General features: G+C 43.4%; 1 protein-coding gene across 4 annotated transcripts in view; it reads right to left on the bottom strand.

Moving 5' to 3' along the window:
- NSMCE2 (NSE2 (MMS21) homolog, SMC5-SMC6 complex SUMO ligase) overlaps positions 1–20,658 on the bottom strand; it is a 289,033-nt gene that overhangs the window by 249,131 nt on the left and 19,244 nt on the right. For all 4 annotated transcript variants that reach the window (XM_053245628.1, XM_053245629.1, XM_053245626.1 and 1 more), the window contains exon 3: positions 3,211–3,317. In XM_053245628.1, the coding sequence (XP_053101603.1) occupies positions 3,211–3,317 (107 nt within the window). The remainder of the gene's footprint in view (positions 1–3,210; positions 3,318–20,658) is intronic.

Here is a 20,658-nt window from a genome sequence, read left to right as displayed (position 1 = left end):
CCTCCATCCCTCATTTCTTAAGCAACTTTCATTTGCACAGATCCAGCTACTTCACAATCCTACCAAAGTGCCCCAGGGTTCTCCTTCGCTGCTCTTTGCACAACTGAGAAAAATGACTTGTGTTTGTAGGAATGCACAGCTGTCAGCACAGAAAAATTATACTACATTGCATTTCTATGAATGCTTCAAAGTGTTACAATAGCCATGTAAGTGTGCTAGCATTTTTATCCCCAGACTGGAGATGGAGGCTGAGAGAATGTCTTACCTTAGTTAGCAAACTCATAGGATAGACAACATTTGAAGCAGGGATTGCCCAGCAGACTTTGAGCCACTACACCAAACCAGTTCTCAAAACACACACACACACACACACACACACACACACACACACACACACACACACACTCTCTCTCTCTCTCTCTCTCTCTCTCTCTCCAACTCAAAAGCCATTACCTACTAAGAAAGCAGACCCCAGGCTCTCATGTGGCAGACACAGATACTGGCCACAATCCTTACAAAGATACATTGCATGTGTACACTCAACATTCTACATGTACATCTATAAACAAACAAGTTCTAGTAAGAATCTGCCTACTTTCACTTTCTCTACAACTGTACCAAATCTGGTCCAAATCGATTAGGCAGTTCACATGTTAGCTCACTTGTGCCTCAAACATTCAAGCATCTGCCATCTTGAACTGGGATGGATGACATCATCACAAATCTGAGGTTTCCCTATGTGACGCTACAACTGTACCAAATGTGGTCCAAATCAATTCCCACTTTCACCTCAAACATTCACGTGTCTGCCATATTGAATCAGGATGGATAATATTATTAAAAACTTCACCCTTGAGCCATCCCTATGTGTCCCTACAGCTGTAGCAAATTTCATTAAATTGGTCAGGCGGTTCACAAGTTGGCCCAATTGTGCCTCAAATGTTCACATGTCCACCATCTTGAACTGGGGTAGATGACATCATCACAAACCATGCTGCTGAGGTGCCCCTGTGCATCACTCTCTTCAACTGTACCAAATTTGGTTCGAATTGATTAGGCGGTCCACAAGTTTGCCCTATTGCACCTCAAACATTTTATGCGCCAACCATCTTGAACTGGGGTGAATGACATCATCACAAAGTATGCTGTTGAGATGTCCCTACAACGGTACTCAATTTGGTTCATATTGATCCAGGCATTGCTAAGTTGATAGGGAGAGACATGCACACACAGAATGCCAGATGATCTCATAAGCTTACTGGAAAGTAGGCTAAAAATAACCCTGCGATGAGCAAAGTGGCCACTAGGTTTTGGTTCATCCAGCACCAAGAGATGGCAAAGTCTTTGAGTTCCTGTTCATGCAGTCCATTCTCTTTAGAAAGCTACTGAACTGCTTCAAATGCACATTAGTTTGCATGATCCAAAGGGTTATACAGAAGTAAAGTCAAACTACAAAGAAAAAAAGCAGCCCCATTAAAATTAGAGGTTCTTGGGTCCCTCCATTTCCTTTTGGGATAAAATGGAAACAGCCCAATCATTGCCCTGGATATACATTTACAGAATACAGGAGTTTGAAATCCACAGCAAGCACTCAAGTATCTTAGGAGGAGCACTGCCAGACCGCAAGGGCCTCTATCGATTCTCGGTCATCCATAGAACATCCCATAGAACATCATGGATGTTCCTTATTTTCACACGTCAATAGTATAGAATAATTGGTCCTATTTCACACACCCACAGCGCCACACCATCCTACAGCATGAAATACTACTTCCTTTTTGTATGCCTCAATTGTATTGCTGATTAACTTCATTCAATGACCCAGGCTCTAGTTGTGATGTTTTGTATTCCTCAAGGCATTATTTAGGTGTGTTTGCACTTGCAAATGTGTGTTTAAAAGCTATGTTTGCAGTAATCAGTTGCAGGAGGTTGCTAGACAGCAGCAACAGCGCCCCCTACAGGAAGGACAGAGACACCCTGCTTGGAATGTAGAAGAGAAGGCAGTTAGAGAGAGAGAGAGAGAGAGAGAGAGAGAGAGAGAGAGAGAGAGAGAGAGAGAGAGAGAGACAGAGACAGAGACAGAGACAGAGACAGAGACAGAGACAGAGACAGAGACAGAGACAGAGACAGAGACAGAGACAGAGACAGAGACAGAGACAGAGACACAGTTGGAGAACAGTTAGCAGATGGTTAAGAGGGAGAGAGTGTAAGCTGGAGGCTTGGAAGTAAAAAGGCACATTGAACAGGAAAGACTTCTAGGAAGAGAGATGCAAGGCTTAAGTAGAGGTGGGCAATAATCTGCTCTCTATAAGAAAGCATTGCCTGTGTAAAGACGGAGTTGTCAGAAAGGTGACAGGTTAGAAACAAAATATCCAAGCAAGGCACCCCAACCCCAAGGTGGAGAAAGAAAATAAGCAAAGAATTACAACTGTTTATTATCACAGAAAGAGCAACACCTTTGGAAGCTGTAAAGTTGTCAGCACCCTGGAAGTAATACACTTCTTTACACGGAAACCTCATAACCATCATGCTGTAAGAACTTGTGCTAACACAATAAAATGTGTTGGTTTTGTATTACCAAGGACTAAGGACATTTCATGTCCTCTCCCATATCTCCAGAAAAGATACCCCATGCTACCATACAACAAGCCAGGGGGAGAAAGTGATTTTTGGTCTCAGGTTCTGCCCAAACAGAGGAGAGTGCTGCAGGAGCAGCTCATCATAACAAGCCAGGGTGGGGGCAAAGGAGGCATTCTGCTTCCCAGAGCTCTGTTTGCTCCCCAAACCCCCACTCTGTGCTGCCTGCAGGCTGACCATCAGGTAAAGCTGTGCAGTTAACCATGCAGCTCTACCTGATGAATGGCCAGCCTGCAGGCAGCATGGGGCAGGGGAGAGAGGGGCAAACAGAGCTCCAGGAAGCAGAGGCAGCTGTGCCTCCTTTGCCCCCATCCCATCAACACCCTGGAGTGGTAGCAGCAGAGATCCCAGTGACCTTGACTCTCACATATTTCAAGATAATAATTCCTCTCCATCACTCCACAGGGTTGTTGTGAGGAGAAACTTAAGTATGTAGTACATCGCTCTGGGCTCCTTGGAGGAAGAGCGGGATATAAAATGTAAACATGATAATAATCATAATGCTTGAGATCTGTTTTAGAGACACATACATTTGCAACTTTTTTCATCTACAATAAAACGAATACTATTTACCTGATTTACAGTATCTTGAACAGCCTCAATGTAATGGTTCACTTCTCTGCTCACTGCAGCATATTCCAACATCACCGTTTCCATTTTGTTAATCTCTTCCATGTCATCTGCAAAATAAACCACTTACTTATTCCAATATATACATGTGTGTTTCTTCTTTCAGACAAACAGGGCCACAGCTCTGGAGGCGTCAGATGAATGCCAGAGATAGGACCAAAACCAAAGAGGCTGCAGAGAAAAACTTGAAAGCGTGAGTTAATTTAAAAATCAGACTAAGTCGAGTTCTGTAATCTTAGATTCAGATTTCAAGTTAGTGGTGCCTATCTGAGATTCCCCACTATGGCCAAGTTCACACAACATGCTCTGTGGTGCAAGCTCGCCTCAGGAATCTCAGATTCCCATCAAATTAACGTGAGATTGGTTTTGCTAACCTGTCCATTTTTAAGGGATGTCCCAAACATTTCTTAAAAGAGACCAGGTTTTCTCTGGCATGGTTTTATCTGCCCCATGTTTATCTTCACAGCAACCCTGCGAAGAAGTTTAGATTGAGAAGTAGTGACTGGTCCATGGTCACCCAGGAGATCCACTTGTGGAACTCTCTGCCACAGGATGTGGTGACAGCCAACAACCTGGATGGCTTTAAGAGGGGTTTGGATAACTTCATGGAGGAGAGGTCTATCAATGGCTACTAGCCGGAGGGCTGTGGGCCACATCCAGCCTCAAAGGCAGGATGCCTCTGAGTACCAGTTGCAGGGGAGTAATGGCAGGAGAGAGGGCACGCCCACAACTCGTGCCTGTTGCTTCCAGCAGCATCTGATGGGCCACTGTGCAAAACAGGATGCTAGACTAGATGGGCCTTGGGCCTGATCCAGCAAGGCTGTTCTTATGTTCTTAGGAGATGTCATGGAAAAGTAGGGAACGGAACCTGAGTCTCCCCAAACCTAGCCTGACACTCCAAGTACTACATAATATTGGCTCTCTTGATGGGTCCTGGGGTGGAACCAGTTACCTACTGCACCTCATGAAGACAGTGATTGTCAATGGGTGCACATGTACCTCTAGGGGAACTTCACAAGGTTGTAGGGCCCCCTGACTCTCTTCCCCATCTTGCCAGCACCATCCTCCTCCTCTCCTCCTTTCTTTTGAAGAGCCAACAACCAAAAAAGAGAGCGGAAGGAAGTGATCCAAGGATAGACAGAAAGTAGAGCAGCGGCCTAGAGCAGGGTTTCTTAACCTTGGGCCCCCAGATGTTGATGGACTACAACTCCCAGAATCCCCAGCCATGTCCATTGTGGCTGGGTATTCTGGGAGTTGTAGCCCATCAACACCTGGGGGCCCAAGGTTAAGAAACCTTGGCCTAGAGTGTCTCTGTGGAGTTACTTCCTTCCACTCCCTTCCCCAGTCACTGGCTTTTCGAAAGAACATGAAAATGGTGGCGGCCGAGTAGGAGAGAGATAGCAGCAGTGGTAGCAATGACAAGAAGGAGAAGAGCAGATGTGTTGTGTCCTCCCACCTGCCAAAGTGCACACCTTCACCCCTGGCATCTCACTGAGCTCCGCTCTGGTTTCTTCCCTGGAGCAGCCCCTCTTATATCCTCTTCACCCCAAAGCATCTGAGGCAGTGAGGGCAAAAAGCAGTCAGGGTGCTTGCTCTGCCCTGCCTGGCCTAAAGGAAAAGCAGTGGAGGTTTGCATCACCGCCAGGTAAGGGAAAAGGCAAGCCCACTGGGATGCAGGGGGTGAAATCACTTAAGACTTTGAGGCAAAGGGTTACCTTTGTTAAAAAAAAATATACATACAGACCCAAAACCCCTACACTAGGATAACCTGCCTATACATGTGCAAATCTACATCTCAACTGTTCAGAACAGAGATCCTAACACAACATTCTAAAACTGGCCAGCAGAGCTGCACAAAGATTCAGGCAGAAGCAACCAATGAAGATTCCTATTTTATAGATGGGGAATTTGAGGCTGGGAGATAAGCAAATTAGTTCAAGGAAAGCTATGGCAAAGAGGTTAAAAAATGGTTTGGAGTCAAAGACTCCTGAAGATCTACTGAACATCACCTAGAGATCTATCAGTCGGTCCCAATCTGCCTTCTGCCCACTCCTGTTTTAACCCACTCCTCCATGTTAACATCTTCAGGAGATGGCATAACTTCCCTAAATTCTTGCCTGGAAGCAGTAATGGGTTGGATGAGAGAGAATAAACTGAAACTGAATCCAGATAAGACGAAGGTACTTATTGTGCGGGGTCAGAACTGTAGAAACGGTTTTGATCTCCCTGCTCTAGATGGGGTCACATTTCCCCAAAAGGAACAGGTTTGCAGTCTGGGAGTACTTCTGGATCCACACCTCTTCCTGGTATCTCGGGTTGAGGCGGTGGCCAGAGGGGCTTTCTATCAGCTTCGGCTGATACGCCAGCTGCATCCGTTTCTTGAGATGAACGACCTCAAAACAGTGGTACATATGTTGGTAACCTCCTGACTTGACTTCTGCAATGTGCTCTATGTGGGGCTGCCTTTGTACGTAGTCCGGAAGCTTCAGTTAGTACAGAATGCAGCAGCCAGGTTGGTCTCTGGGTCATCTCGAAGAAACCACATCACTCCTTTGTTGATAGAGTTACACTGGCTGCCAATAGGTTTCTGGGAAAAATACAAAGTGCTAGTCATAACTTATAAAGCCCTAAATGGCGTAGGCCCTGGGTATCTAAAAGAACATCTTATTTATTATGAGCCCCATTGCCCATTGAGGTTGTCCGGAGAGATCCGTCTCCAGTTGCCGCCAGCTCGGCTGGTAGCCACACGGGGACAGGCTTTCTCGGTTGCTGCCCTGAGACTGTGGAATGCGCTCCCTACTGAGATACGATCCTCCCCATCTCTGACAACTTTTAGAAAGCATTTGAAAATGCTTGATAATGATGATGATGATGATGATGATGATGATGGCGGCAACTTGAAGAAAGAAACAGGGTTTACTACTGGCTGCACAAGAACAGGCACTAAGAACAAATGCAATAAGAGCAAAAGTAGAAAAGTCAACAACAAACAGCAAGTGCCGCCTTTGTAAAGAAGCAGATGAAACAGTGGACCACCTAATCAGCTGTTGTAAAAAGATCTCACAGACTGACTACAAACAAAGGCATGACAAGGTAGCAGGGATGATACACATCTGCAAAAAATACAAGCTACCTGTAGCCAAGAATTGGTGGGACCATAAAATTCAAAAAGTTGAAGAAAATGAAGATGTAAAAATATTATGGGACTTCCGACTACAAACAGACAAACATCTGCAACACAATACACCAGATATCACTGTAGTCGAGAAGAAAGAAAAACAAGTTAAAAGAATTGACATAGCAATACCAGGGGACAGCAGAATAGAAGAAGAAGAAAATAGAAAAAATCACCAAATACAAAGATCTACAAATTGAAATTGAAAGGCTGTGGCAGAAAAAGAACAAAATAATCCCAGTGGTAATTGGCGCCCTGGGTGCAGTTCCAAAAGACCTTGAAGAGCACCTCAACACCATAGGGGTCACAGAAATCACCATCAGCCAATTACAAAAAGCAGCTTTACTGGGAACAGCCTATATTCTGCGACGATATCTATAACAATTGACAATAAAATTCAGCCATCCCAGGTCCTTGGGAAGGACCTGATGTCTGGATAAAACAAACTAGTCAATAACACCTGTCTGACTGTGTAAACAACAACAACAATAATAATAATGGCCACTGTGCCTGGGGATAACAGGGACTGTAGTCCAACAGCTGGAGGGCCCAAGCTATGCATCCCTGTCTTAAAAGAAGCCTGCAGATTGTGGGCCTTGGGGAAAGTGAGCAGATTGTAGAAAAGTGCAAGAGGACACTTTTCAGTTGACATTAATTGTCCATGCACGCATGGGCATGCCCAGCAACACCACACCCAGTACAATGGCTTAACTGGACAAGAGAGAGTTACAGCAGTCAATTATGGGATCCTCTTCACACTCTATTCCATGCACGTTGGGGATTCTGGATTGTAGAATCACGGATTAAAAATCCCACTCACCTCCCCATGCTTAGAGTGCCATTGTGCTTCCATATTTCTTTTAAATATCTAAGTCCAGGTCTCTCTATCCATTGAACCATAGTGGCTCTCAACAGCATTTTATTCTGAAATATCCTTATTACACACACACACACACACACACACACACACACACACACACACACACACCTGCTTCAAAGGATCTTTTATTCATATCCTCCAAAACACAGAGCCACCACTATATTTGTCAATGTACATATAAAAAGATTTCACCATGTGGTATGACAGGTGTTTTCCAGGTTCTTCAAAACCTAAGGTAGATTTTTAACATGTTTTGCAATCAAAAGCCATTTTATAGTTCTTGGGTAATCTCAGCAAACACATTACTCAGAGAGACACTTCCCTGATTTTATGCGAGAGAGAATGTGAGAGAGAGTGTATGTGTGTGTGTGTAATTTCAGTTACCAACACCTAGTCATTAAGCAATCAGGGTATTTTGTGCAGAAGTTGTATTTAGTGACTCATCACATTGCCTGAGAAATATTTAATGGAAACATAAATGCCCTCTCTCACTGAACTGCAGTTCAAACTATAATTAGCCCCCATTCTTATAAATGCTAGCATTATAAAACTGAATCAGCGTTTTCCAACTCACAGAAAATAATGGAGGTGTGTTTGAGCTGAAAGTGCCTCAACACAGAGCTGTGTCTTGCCCACAGAAATTAAATGAATAGAAAGATGTTTTTGCAGAGAGAGATATCCTAGCCATTCAAAATCGATTCACCCATCTTCTAATCTGACTTTGTCCCTCTCTCCTCCCAATATCTCTGTTCTCCATTGCAACATGCAACTGCTATCGCTTTGCACAGAAAGGACATGTACTTGATAAGTCAAGTTATCTTCTCTTCTGGTTGTGTAATCTTCTCTCAGCAGAAGCCACAGGAGTGTCACAACAGGGGCAAACCCTCTCCTGACCATGATGTTCGGCCCCTGCAATGCTTCCCTAGCAAGGTTACAGCATCTCTAGCAGGCCATTACAGATGCAGAAGCCCAAGGCATCATGTCTTTGTGCAATCCACTGTTTCATTTACTGCAACCCTGCTTGTATGATGTTGACCTTGGAAGGTCAAGTTCTCGGCTTTTATCTTGACTCTGTTTGAGGGCTACAAAGCAGAAGGATTAGGAGAAGGAATCGCCCTAGCGGGAATCTGTGCTCAATGAATTGTTCCAATTCTACAGAAAATGTTTTAGGGTTTTTAACTGGAAAGCCTTGGTCCAGTCATTGTTTGAATCCTGAAACCACCCAGTTCTCAATGGCCTGCTTAAGGTGAAGGCTGGATTGTGAATGAGCAAGAAAAAGGACAAGGAATCAGCACACTCCCTCCTCTCCCTTCCCTTTTCCTCATCCCCTCACAACTGGTCTTGTGGTAGCAAGCAGGACTTTTCCCCTTAGCTAAGCAGGGTCTGCCCTGGTTGCATATGAAAGGGAGACTAGAAGTGTGAGCGCTGTAAGATATTCCCCTCAGGGGATGGAGCCGCTCTGGGAAGAGCAGAAGGTTTCAAGTTCCCTTCCTGGCTTCTCTAAGATAGGGCTGAGAGAGACTCCTGCCTGAAACCTTGGAGAAGCGCTGCCAGTCTGTGAAGACAATACTGAGTGAGATGGACCAATGGTCTGACCCAGTATATGGCGGCTTCCTGTGTAACTACACAGAAAGGTACCTGCTTTTCTAAAACCAAGATATCAAGCCAGTATCAAACTATGTTTTGATATCTGCATTTGGTAAACTGCAGTTTAACCAAGTAGGAAGATTTCCATTGGCCCAGTTTGGACGACGCAGCACCCCTCAGTTACGCTCACCTAAGGCTGGCATTCCTCATCGTCCAAATGCAGGGAAATCCCGCAACCGTGGTGCCATTGCTACTGTCAAACCGAGGATTGAACCCTTGGTTTGGAGTTCGGTAGCTTGATGGAACCAGAGCTCCACTGACCCCATTGTATCACTTGAATGAAGCGACCTGGGGTTTGTGCTCAAGCTCCACCCATAAGCACCTCCCCTTTCATATAAAGGCCAATGGCTGCCAGGCAAGTGATGCGCTCGGCAGTAGAGCGAGAGGGATTGCAGGTGGAGGCAATGGACCCGCAGCTGCCAGATTGTCTGCAGTAGGATTCTTGGCTTCTGAGGTTAACCTCAGGTAGGCCTACACTCCATTTCACATCATTCGAATTGGCCCATTCAATCAGAGACAAAAGGGGAGGATGAAAGAGGAAAGGAGAGCAGGCAAGCTAATCACGTCTTTATGATCCAGCAAACCAGTTTGTTGGATCATCTGATCTCGGTTGATGTCTCCAACATCATATGTTTTACCTTAATAGGATAGGATATGAAAATAGGAAGCTGCCTAATTCCAACTTGGACCACTGGCCCATCTAGCTCAGTATTGTCTACACTAGCCAGTAGTGGCTTGCTAGAGTTTCAGGGAGGGGTCTTTCCCATCCCTGCCTGGAGATGCTGGGGACTGAATCTGGGACCTCTGGAATGCCATTATTAAGCACACCCCACCATGACTACCAAGCTACAGCCCCATAATCCTTTTGTTTAGCAGATTCAAGAGGAATAGGTAGGAAAAAAGCTACTGAGAAAGTGGCAAGCACTCAAAAGGATGCAGAATAAGAGCAACCTAATGAGTTACAAAGAGGATAGATTCAAGCCCTGTTCAAGTGTTATGAACCCAGCTGGGTATACTGTCCCCAGACAGAGGGGAAATATGAGAGTGCTGGCTATCACTGCCCCCCTCCAATGCTGCTGTGCTCGTTAGCCCTGCCCCTTCCTCTCCAAAGCTCCAGAGCTTGTCCAAGCACAGCAACATTGACCACTGGGAAAGCTTCATTTGTGTGGTATAGAACCCTGAATGTCCAAGGTTCTACTTTTATATAATTATTTTTATATACCTCAGTGGACCAGTGGACAAAGCATCAGCTAAAATAGCATGATAACCAAAAAGAAAGGTCCTAGTCCAGCCCACTCTGTGCCATATCAGTTTCCACATGCAGGGCGGACTTTTTAAATGGATGGGGGACATTCAAAAGATGGCATCGCCCATCTACAGTCTGAAGTGGTACAATCCATTCTAGCACCACAGGACTCACCAGTATCCAGAACTGGCACATTAGTACCAGCTTTAGGAACATAGGAAGCTGCCTTATACCGAGTCAGATCATTGGTCCATCCAGCTCAGTACTAACTACACTGACTGGCAGCAGCTTCTCCAAGGTTACAGGCAGGAGTCTCTCTCAGCCCTATCTGGAGATGCCAGGGAGGGAACCTGGGACCTTCTCTCATGCAAATGCTCTTCCACTGAGTTATGGCCCCATCCCCTAAGGGGAACATCTAAACATGCTCACATGTTGTCTCCATTCAAATGCAAACCAGAATAGACCTGCTTAGCAAAGGGGATAACGCATACTCGATACAAGACCAGAATTGCTCTATGTCCCAAGAGCAAACCTTGTGCACTTCTTCTCTCTTTTGACTGATTGATTGATTAAGTGCTGTCAAGTCGGTGTCAACTCTTAGCAACCACATAGATAGATTCTCTCCAGGATGATCTGCCTTCAACTTGGCCTTTAAGGTCTCTCAGTGGTGCATTCATTGCTGTCGTAATCGAGTCCATCCACCTTGCTGCTGGACATCCTCTTCTTCTCTTTCCTTCAACTTTCCCCAGCATTATGGACTTCTCACGGGAGCTGGATCTTCCCATAATGTGTCCAAAGTATGATAGTTTGAGCCTGGTCATTTGTGCCTCGAGTGAAAATTCTGATTGATTTGTTCTATGATCCATTTGTTTGTTTTCTTGGCTGTCCATGATATCCTCAAAAGTCTTCTCCAACATCAAACTTCAAAAGCGTCAATATTTTTCTATCCTGCTTTTTCAAAGTCCAGCTTTCGCATCCATAGAGTGTTAGAGGAAAAAAACATTTCCAAATGATTCTAATCTTTATAGGCATAGACACATCACGGCATCTAAATATCCTTTGCAACCCTACCAAGGGCTAGTCTGCAGCGTATTTCTTGACTGCTGGATCCTTTACTGTTGATGGTCAATCCTAAAAGGCAGAAGCTATCCACCACTTCAATGTCTTCATTATCAATTCTGAAGCTAGTTGCTGTACCCATTGTCATTAGTTTAGTCTTCTTTATATTTAGTCACAGTCCCATTTTTTCACTGCACTCCTTGACTTTCATTACTAGAGCTTGCAAATCATCCGCATTCTCAGCTATCAGAGTGGTGTCAGCATAGCGCAGGTTACGGATGTTTCTTCCTCCATCTTTAAAGCCACGCTCATCTTCTTCCAATATATGCTCAGCATATAAGTCAAATAAATAAGGAGAAAGTATACAGCCTTGTCTTACTTTCTCCTTTACCAATCTAGAACCAGTCTGTTTCACCATGTTGCGAGCAGGGAATATCTCCTAGAGCAGGGATTCTCAATTTTGGGTCCCCAGATGTTATTGGACTTATTTATTTATTCATTTTATTAACATGAAACTAGCTGGGTGACTCTGGGCCAGTCACTTCTCTCTCAGCCTAACCTACTTCACAGGGTTGTTGTGAAAGAGAAACTCAAGTATGTAGTACACCACTCTGGGCTCCTTGGAGGAAGAGTGGGATATAAATGTAAAAATAATAATATCACCCAAAACTTATCTTGCTTCTGAGGCTGGAGGTGGCCTGTAGCTACCAGCCAACATCCAAGATACTGTAGAACAGGGATTCTCAACACTGGGTCCCCAGATGTTACTGGACTTTAGCTCCCATGATCCCTAACCAAAGGCCAGTGGGACTGGGAATTATGGGAGTTGAAGTCCAATAACATCTGGGGACCCAACGTTGAGATTCCCTGTTCTAGAGTATCTTGGATGTTGGTTGGTAGCTACAGGCCACCCCCAGCCTCAGAAGCAAGATGCCTCTTAAATATGAGTTGCAGGGGGGCAACAACAGGAGACAGGGCATGCCCTCACCTCTTTCCTGTGGGCTTCTCAGAGGCATCTGGTGGGCCACTGCATGGAATATCCTGTTTCATTATCATCCACAATCCCAGAAAATTAGAATACTGTGAAAAGGTTCAACAGTCGAGGCTCCAGGTGTCCCACTCCAATCAGCTAATCAATCCATAACACCTGCAAAGGGTTCCTGAGCCTTTAAATGGTCTCTCAGTCTGGTTCATTAGGAATCACAATCATGGGAAAGACTGCTGACTTGACAGTTGTGCAGAAAACCATCATTGACACCCTCCATAAGGAGGGAAAGCCTCAAAAGGTAATTGCAAAAGAAGTTGGGTGTTCCCAAAGTGCTGTATCAAAGCACATTAATAGAAAGTTATGTGGAAGGGAAAAGTGTGGAAGAAAAAGGTGCACAAGCAGCAGGGATGACCGCAGCCTGGAGAGGATTGTCAGGAAAAGGCCATTCAAAAGTGTTGGGGACTTTCACAAGGAGTGGACTGAGGCTGGAGTTAGTACATCAAGAGCCACCACACACAGACGGATCCTGGACAGGGGCTTCAAATGTCGTATTCCTCTTGTCAAGCCGCTCCTGAACAACAAACAACGTCAGAAGCGTCTTACCTGGGCTCAAGAAAAAAAGAACTGGTCTGTTGTTCAGTGGTCCAAAGTCCTCTTTTCTGATGAGAGCAACTTTTGCATCTCATTTGGAAACCAAGGACCCAGAGTCTGGAGGAAGAATGGAGAGGCACACAATGCAAGATACTTGAAGTCCAGTGTGAAGTTTCCACAGTCTGTGTTGATTTGGGGAGCCATGTCATCTGCTGGTGTTGGTCCACTGTGCTTCATTAAGTCCAGGGTCAATGCAGCCGTCTATCAGGAGATTTTGGAGCACTTCATGCTTCCTTCCGCAGACAAGCTGTATGGGGATGCTGACTTCATTTTCCAGCAGGACTTGGCACCTGCCAACACTGCCAAAAGTACCAAAACCTGGTTCAATGACCATGGGATTACTGTGCTTGATTGGCCAGCAAACTCGCCTGACCTGAACCCCATAGAGAATCTATGGGGCATTGCCAAGAGAAGGATGAGAGACATGAGACCAAACAATGCAGAAGAGCTGAAGGCCGCTATTGAAGCATCCTGGTCTTCCATAACACCTCAGCAGTGCCACAGGCTGACAGCATCCATGCCACGCCGCATTGAGGCAGTAATTGCTGCAAAAGGGGCCCAAACCAAGTACTGAATACATATGCATGCTTATACTTTTCAGAGGTCCGATATTGTTCTATTTACAATCCTTGTTTTATTGGTTTCATGTAATATTCTAATTTTCTGGGATTGTGGATTTGGGGTTCTCATGAGCTGTACACCATGATCATCACAATTATAACAAATTAAGGCTTGACTTATCTCGCTTTGCATGTAATGCGTCTATCTCATATATCAGTTTCACCTTTTAATTTGCATTACTGAAATTAATGAACTTTTGCACGATAATCTAATTTTTCGAGTTTCACCTGTACCTCTTACAAAGCTGTGTGTTGTCACTATACTACCAACAGCATAGAAAAAGCTTCAACACTGAAGAATACAAACGGAGGGAAGAGGTTACCATTCAACATGACATGGGATTCTCACCCAATCAGTGCTTCAGCTAAAATCCCTAAACAAATACATACATACAATGCCAGAAAAACAATCAGGAAAGCCTGCTAAAATGGCTGCTCAAATTTCTCAGCCGAGAAATTGTCTTGCTTCCAATACCTTATTGGAATACCTTATTTCAATACCTTTCAATACCTTATTTTATAAAACAAAACATGACAGAGAGACGGTTCAGACATTGCTCAGAACAATGGTTAAATTTTTTATTTACATTACATCGACACGCCTTGGCATGTTCCACTCCTCCCTGCTCACACAAGTCTCGAGAAAATTCTACTTTCAATTTTGATCAAAAACAAACCAAGATCAGTAGTGACGTCCCAAGCAAGGGTAGTTTATTCTACCAGATATCCTTAAACTGAAATCTGAAACCCACTTAAAACTTTAGGTTGTGATCTCAGTTTATTTCAAATGGAAGATGGTGCAATCCTCCATCTTGGTATCCTTCCATCACAGGCCAGCCAACACCCTCCTGGTCAAGGAGGAAAACAATGTTTTCCTGTCAGGTAGCTCCTCCTTACTTCATTAAGGCTCCCATGTAGCCTTGAAGCTAATGAGATTGGATGAAGTAGCTTCTTTAATAGATTACTCAACTCCCACATGTCAGAGAAAGACAGCTTCAGACTTAACAAGGTCAAGTTTTTACCTATTAGATGCCTTGAAAGTAATGAAAGAGGGTGAAGTAGATCTTTATTAAATGACTCCACGCCCACACATTGTGGCACAAGGGAGCAAACTTCGAATTAAAACAGGGCAATTTTATCAACAGGGAAGTGTACTCCTGAACACAAAACCAAGCAGCTTGGCACATTACTGATTTTGTCACCTTCAATTCCTGTAATGCTATATAAACCTGCATAGAGCACACTAACTGATCATCTCCACTTCCTGTCTGTTCCCTATATTTGAGGGGGCCTGTACCCAAGTTCACTTTTAAAATGAATGCAGGTTTAGTCACTCACTCAAAAACATGCACATGTCTACAGACACCTGTATACACACACACACACACACACACACACACACACACACACAATGTAGTGTCTGAACAGGATTTAATTATTTTCCTCTTTTCTCCAACCACTTCCCTCTTTGTATTGGTTCTATTGGATTAAGAGTTCCAGGCACAGAGGGAGGCCAACAGCGGCACGGGCTCAGCCCCCCCAGCCCCGCCCTCTGAGTCAGGGAGCAGTTAGCCACCCCCCCCACACACCTGATGTCAGATGGGGGCGTGGTTTAGCTCCCAAACGGGGCTGCAGTGTCCCATTTGGGAGCTAAATCATCCAGCGCTGCATTCACAGTGTGGCCGGAGTGGCTCTTCCTGCCAAATCTAGCTCGCAAACGGGGCCATGTGGCCCCGTTTGGGAGCTAAACCAGACACAGGGTGTGTGTCTGCAGCACAAGGCACGGCCCCTGAAGGGTGGCGGCCCAGGTTCTTTGAACCCATTCGCTCAATGGTGGCTCCGCCACTGAGGAGTTCCCAGTAATGCTAGGGGTACTTGAAGGACTCCCAGAGGATACTCAGAGCTTTCCTGGTTCCCCATGCTGCAGCTGCACTATTTGTTCCCCACCTGAGGATCTCCGACTTGAAGTCAACACATCCTCAGTGATGCTGAAAACTCAGCATACCTCGCCCCAAGACCTTACTGACCGTCTTCAGAAAATTAGCATTGAGTACTCCCATTTAAATTAATAGGTTTACTGGTCCCATTAATTTCAATAAAACTGCTTATGACTAACTTAGAGTGGTCATGAATCAGTGACTGTAGTAGCCTATCACCCTAACACTTAAATTTGTGTTTTTATGTATATATGTCTATACATATGCCCACACAAATTTAAATGTTACAATTATGAGATGGTTATGGCTTCCATCCACGATACGTTACTCATAAGCGGACTTATTGAAATTAATATGAAAAGTAAACTTGTCCTATTAATTTCCGTGGGAGTACACATGAGTAACTTAACTGGGATGTAAGCCAGTGACTGGAGCACCCTGTCTCATAACTGTAAAATATAAATTTGTGCATGCACACACACTAGAAATCCCCATGAGGTAGCCAAGCAGAAGGTTTGCAACAGAAGAGGTACACTTGCTTTAAAAAAAAGCTCAGGACCTCTATATTAGACTACGTGTCATTATTTTAAAACATACATTGTTTATTTAACCATAAATAAATGTCATTATTTAAACCATAAATAGTTAAAAGCACACTGACACAAAGGCAGTATATAAAATGCAGAACCCCTGCTAACTTGGCAAAGAGGCACCTTTTATTGTGGTGATTCTCTTTATTTAGCAGGGGGAGAGTAACTGGCCCTATCCACCCCCAGCACAGTACCTGCAGTGATTGTTGCTGGTATCTATCTTACATTTCTTTTTAGACTGTGAGCCCTTTGGGGATAGGGTTCCATCTTATTTATTTGTTATTTTTCTGTGTAAACCGCCCTGAGCCATTTTTGGAAGGGCAGTATAGAAATCGAAATAATAATAATAATAATAATTATTATTATTATTATTATTATTATTAAATTATATTATAATTATAATTAATTAATTATAATTAATTAATTATATTATGATTGATATGATTATAATATAATGATATTAATAATTATATATAAATATATACTTAATTAATTATAATTAATTATAATTATAATTATATTATAATTATATTATAATTATTAATAAAGAGAAACTATTCAACACCAATGAAACAAAGCAGGCCTACAAGAAAGAACAAGTCAAGAACCGAGCAGATAAATGGAGAAATAAGCCCCTGCATGGTCAATATTTGCACAATATAAGTGGAAAATCAGACATCACCAAGAACTGGCAATGGCTTAAGAATGGCAACTTGAAGAAAGAAACAGAGGGTTTAATACTGGCTGCACAAGAACAGGCACTAAGAACAAATGCAATAAGAGCAAAAGTAGAAAAATCCACAACAAACAAAAAGTAGAAAAATCCACAACAAACAAAAAGTAGAAAAATCCACAACAAACAGCAAGTGCCGCCTTTGTAAAGAAGCAGATGAAACAGTGGACCACCTAATCAGCTGTTGTAAAAAGATCGCACAGACTGACTACAAACAAAGGCATGACAAGGTAGCAGGGATGATACACTGGAACATCTGCAAAAAATACAAGCTACCTGTAGCCAAAAATTGGTGGGACCATAAAACGGAAAAAGTTGAAGAAAATGAAGATGTAAAAATATTATGGGACTTCCGACTACAGACAGACAAACATCTGCCACACAATACACCAGATATAACTGTAGTTGAGAAGAAAGAAAAACAAGTTAAAATAATCGACATAGCAATACCAGGGGACAGCAGATAGAAGAAAAAGAAAGAGAAAAAAATCACCAAATAACAAAGATCTACAAATTGAAATTGAAAGGCTGTGGCAGAAAAAGACCAAAATAATCCCAGTGGTCATTGGCGCCCTGGGTGCAGTTCCAAAAGACCTTGAAGAGCACCTCAACACCATAGGGGCCACAGAAATCACCATCAGCCAATTACAAAAAGCAGCTTTATTGGGAACAGCCTATATTCTGCGACGATATTTATAACAACAGCAACAACACTGACAATAAAATTCAGCCATCCTAGGTCCTTGGGAAGGACTCGATGTCTGGATAAAACAAACCAGTCAATAACACCTGTCTGACTGTGTAAACAAGATAATAATAATAATAATAATAATAATAATAATAATAATAAAGCAGCGGCCATACAGAATTTGGTAATCTCTGATCCAACAGTAACAGCACTTACTAATAGGAAAACTTCAAGCCTTTACTCTATTAAATTCCATGAGGTATTAAAAACTACCAATAATAAATTTTGCATTAAATACATGTATGATAACTGATTCATAAATACTCATTAGAATGTAACAGATGCAGCAGCATTCTAAATTTTCAGATGGGAAACTGAAGTATTATGAATTTTAAGTGATTTTTCCTCAGGGTACAAAAATGAGTCACTGGCAGAACCAGAATGAGAACAAAGCCAAAAAATACCTGAACCTGATCTGCAAGACTAGCAACAATTCAACTGTCATATTTTTTGCACTGGAAGAAAGCAAAAATGCACATGATCTAAGCAGAGAAGAGCAAAGATGATAATTCTGTGCATCTTAAGCCATGCAATACCATACTCAGGGCCATCATCCAGGTTTTCAAGAGCTTAAAAAAAAACCTGGATGGTGTTAAATAATAAAATAATATTTGTTAAATAAGAGTTTAATGAGGAACAGCTTTAGCTGCTGCAAAAACAAAACCAGGAGCTTGACAGAAAAGAAATCCCCCAAAAGGTCAGAACTTGAAGCAAATTGGGACTTTAAACAGATGAGATGCGAGTGATCTTTGAAACATTTTAATTCTTACTTTTGGGGGCCACAAACTGTATCAGAACAGGGGAGATGGGAGGGGTTAACTCCTCCTCCACGTGTGCACCATTTCCCTGATCAAATTGCCCCCCAAAACTATTAGCCTGCAGCAAAAAACCTATGGGTAGGCTTTAATTTTAAGTTAAACTAAGATGCCATTAAATCATAGGAATGCAGGACGCTGCCTTATACTCAGACCGACTATTGGTCCATCTAGCTCAGTACTGTCTACCGTGACTGGTAGTGGCTCTCCAAGGTTACAGGGAGGAGTCTCTCCCAGCCAGGGAGATGCCAGGGGGCAACCCTGGGACCTTCTGTATGCAAACCAGATGCTCTACCACTGAGCTATGGCCCCAATCATGAATCTCTCACATCTGATCTCTTTTAGGCCTTAATCTGTAAAAGTAGATTAGAGCATTTTGTTTTTGCAAGAAAATGAAACAGAGCATGCAGACATTCCTACCCATCATGTGCTGGAAAAGCAAGATGGCGCCTTGTTAACCACACTTCCTAACATGCCTGCTGGCCACATCCTCCTGTGGTCACGCATTCATGCATTAGAATCTGTACATGCATATTGCTCTGTGTATGCAAGGCTCCTTCACCCAGTTGGGAACAGATTTCCCAGAGTCCCCAGTCATGAGGAGGAGCTAGCTATATATGATCAGAAGGCCCCTTACACAGAAACGCTGAACAAGCAGCTGCCAGGAGTATGGCAAGCAGGCAGAAGAGGTATGGCCCCACTTCCCTCCATGCAGTCAATATATGCAAGGGGGAGACATCTGCCTACCTCTTTTAAGACAGTTTCATAAGTCCTTTCAAATCTTCAATGCATGTACAATCTGTGTGCAGCTACAGTTATTCACAGGCTGCATTCGACACACATGCAGCAGTACACTTCCTATCTGTATCCTGCATTTGAGGGGATCTGTATCCAAGTACACTTTTAAGATGGACACATGTACAGTCATTCACACAAATACATTTATGTGTGCAGACCCCTGTGCATACATAATGTCTGGATAAGGGTATAGAATAGCCAGATTAAACTTCTGCTCAGTGAGAGGCAGGAAACAAATGAAATTAACAAACTGTCTAAATCAGTACTTCCCAAAATGTTGATAAATGGGGCACCATTTTTCCTGAATTAAGGCAGGAGGCACACTACATTCTTACGTTCAAGTCCATGATTTTCTCGATCAGCCCCCAGAAAAGCTGAGAACCATCCCCTTCTTGCATTTTCTGGATAACCTAGTTAATATTACTTCCCAGTATCTGGCCTTCTCCTTTGCCCACCTGGTCAGGACTCACAGGACTGTGCTTAGGCAAGTGATATTTCTAAGATTCTACATCTATCAGCTGCAGAGTGGGTTACTTCTGGGAATCCCAGCAAATTTTTGCTCCCTCCCTTGGGATGATATTGCTGCCTACATCTTGACAGAAAGAGGAGGAACAAACACTCCACAGAGTCTCCCGGTACCAAGAGGAATGCTGAATGTACCCAACACGGTGGCTTAACTTTTCCAAGGCACACTGTAGCCCCTCTTGTGGCACACTAGTGTACAGTGTTTGGGAATAATTTGTGTAGGCAGGGCTGCACAATTTTGGGCTTCCCACAGTTGTTGGACTACAAGTCCCATCATCCACAGCCACCGTGTCCAATATCCAGGGAGGATGGGAATTGTAGTCCAACAGTTGGAGGGCCAAAGTTGTACATCCCTGATCTAGGTGAAAGAGGCAATTGCACAGAATTTACTATTTGTTTTTTTGAAAGTAAAAGACCTCAGAAATTTTGGAGGAAGGGGAATTTTGGCCGAGAACAGGCAAAAAGAAGACTGATGTCCAAACTAGTTAGGCAAAGGCATGAATTAACTGAAGATGGTCTGAAAACTATATATTGACTAACCTGAGGCTCTCCAGCTGTTCTTGGACTACATCATCCCCAGCCGCAACAGCTGAAGAATTTCAGATTGTCCAGCCCTGGTTTTATATAGTGAGATGCTGTGAGTTGCCCAAAGAATAGGATGTAAGAGGAATGTGCATTAGTGCTCACCAGTGAAAAATGAGACACACTGTAGACTTGGATTATTTTTAAAAAATTGGATTATACTACTTTTATACACACATACGGCCTGCACTCACTCCTGCATATTGGCTTTAATACTCTTTCTGTATGGATCAACATGAAGCTTGATGATTAAGAAAAGGATCGCCACAGAGGCGTAATATTTACATAAATCCCTCCAGCTCCAAACTGAACACGTCAGCTGTGCTTTCTTAAAACCACTTAATTTTTTCCAGCTGATTCAGTTTCTCAGACCCTGCTGAGTATCTTCCCTTTGAGT

Source organism: Hemicordylus capensis, chromosome 4 (assembly GCF_027244095.1).
Source record: "Hemicordylus capensis ecotype Gifberg chromosome 4, rHemCap1.1.pri, whole genome shotgun sequence".
Classification (NCBI taxonomy): Eukaryota; Metazoa; Chordata; class Lepidosauria; order Squamata; family Cordylidae; genus Hemicordylus; species Hemicordylus capensis.
The sequence above is the reverse complement of the archived record's forward strand: the minus strand, read 5'-3'. Positions and strand labels throughout refer to the sequence as shown.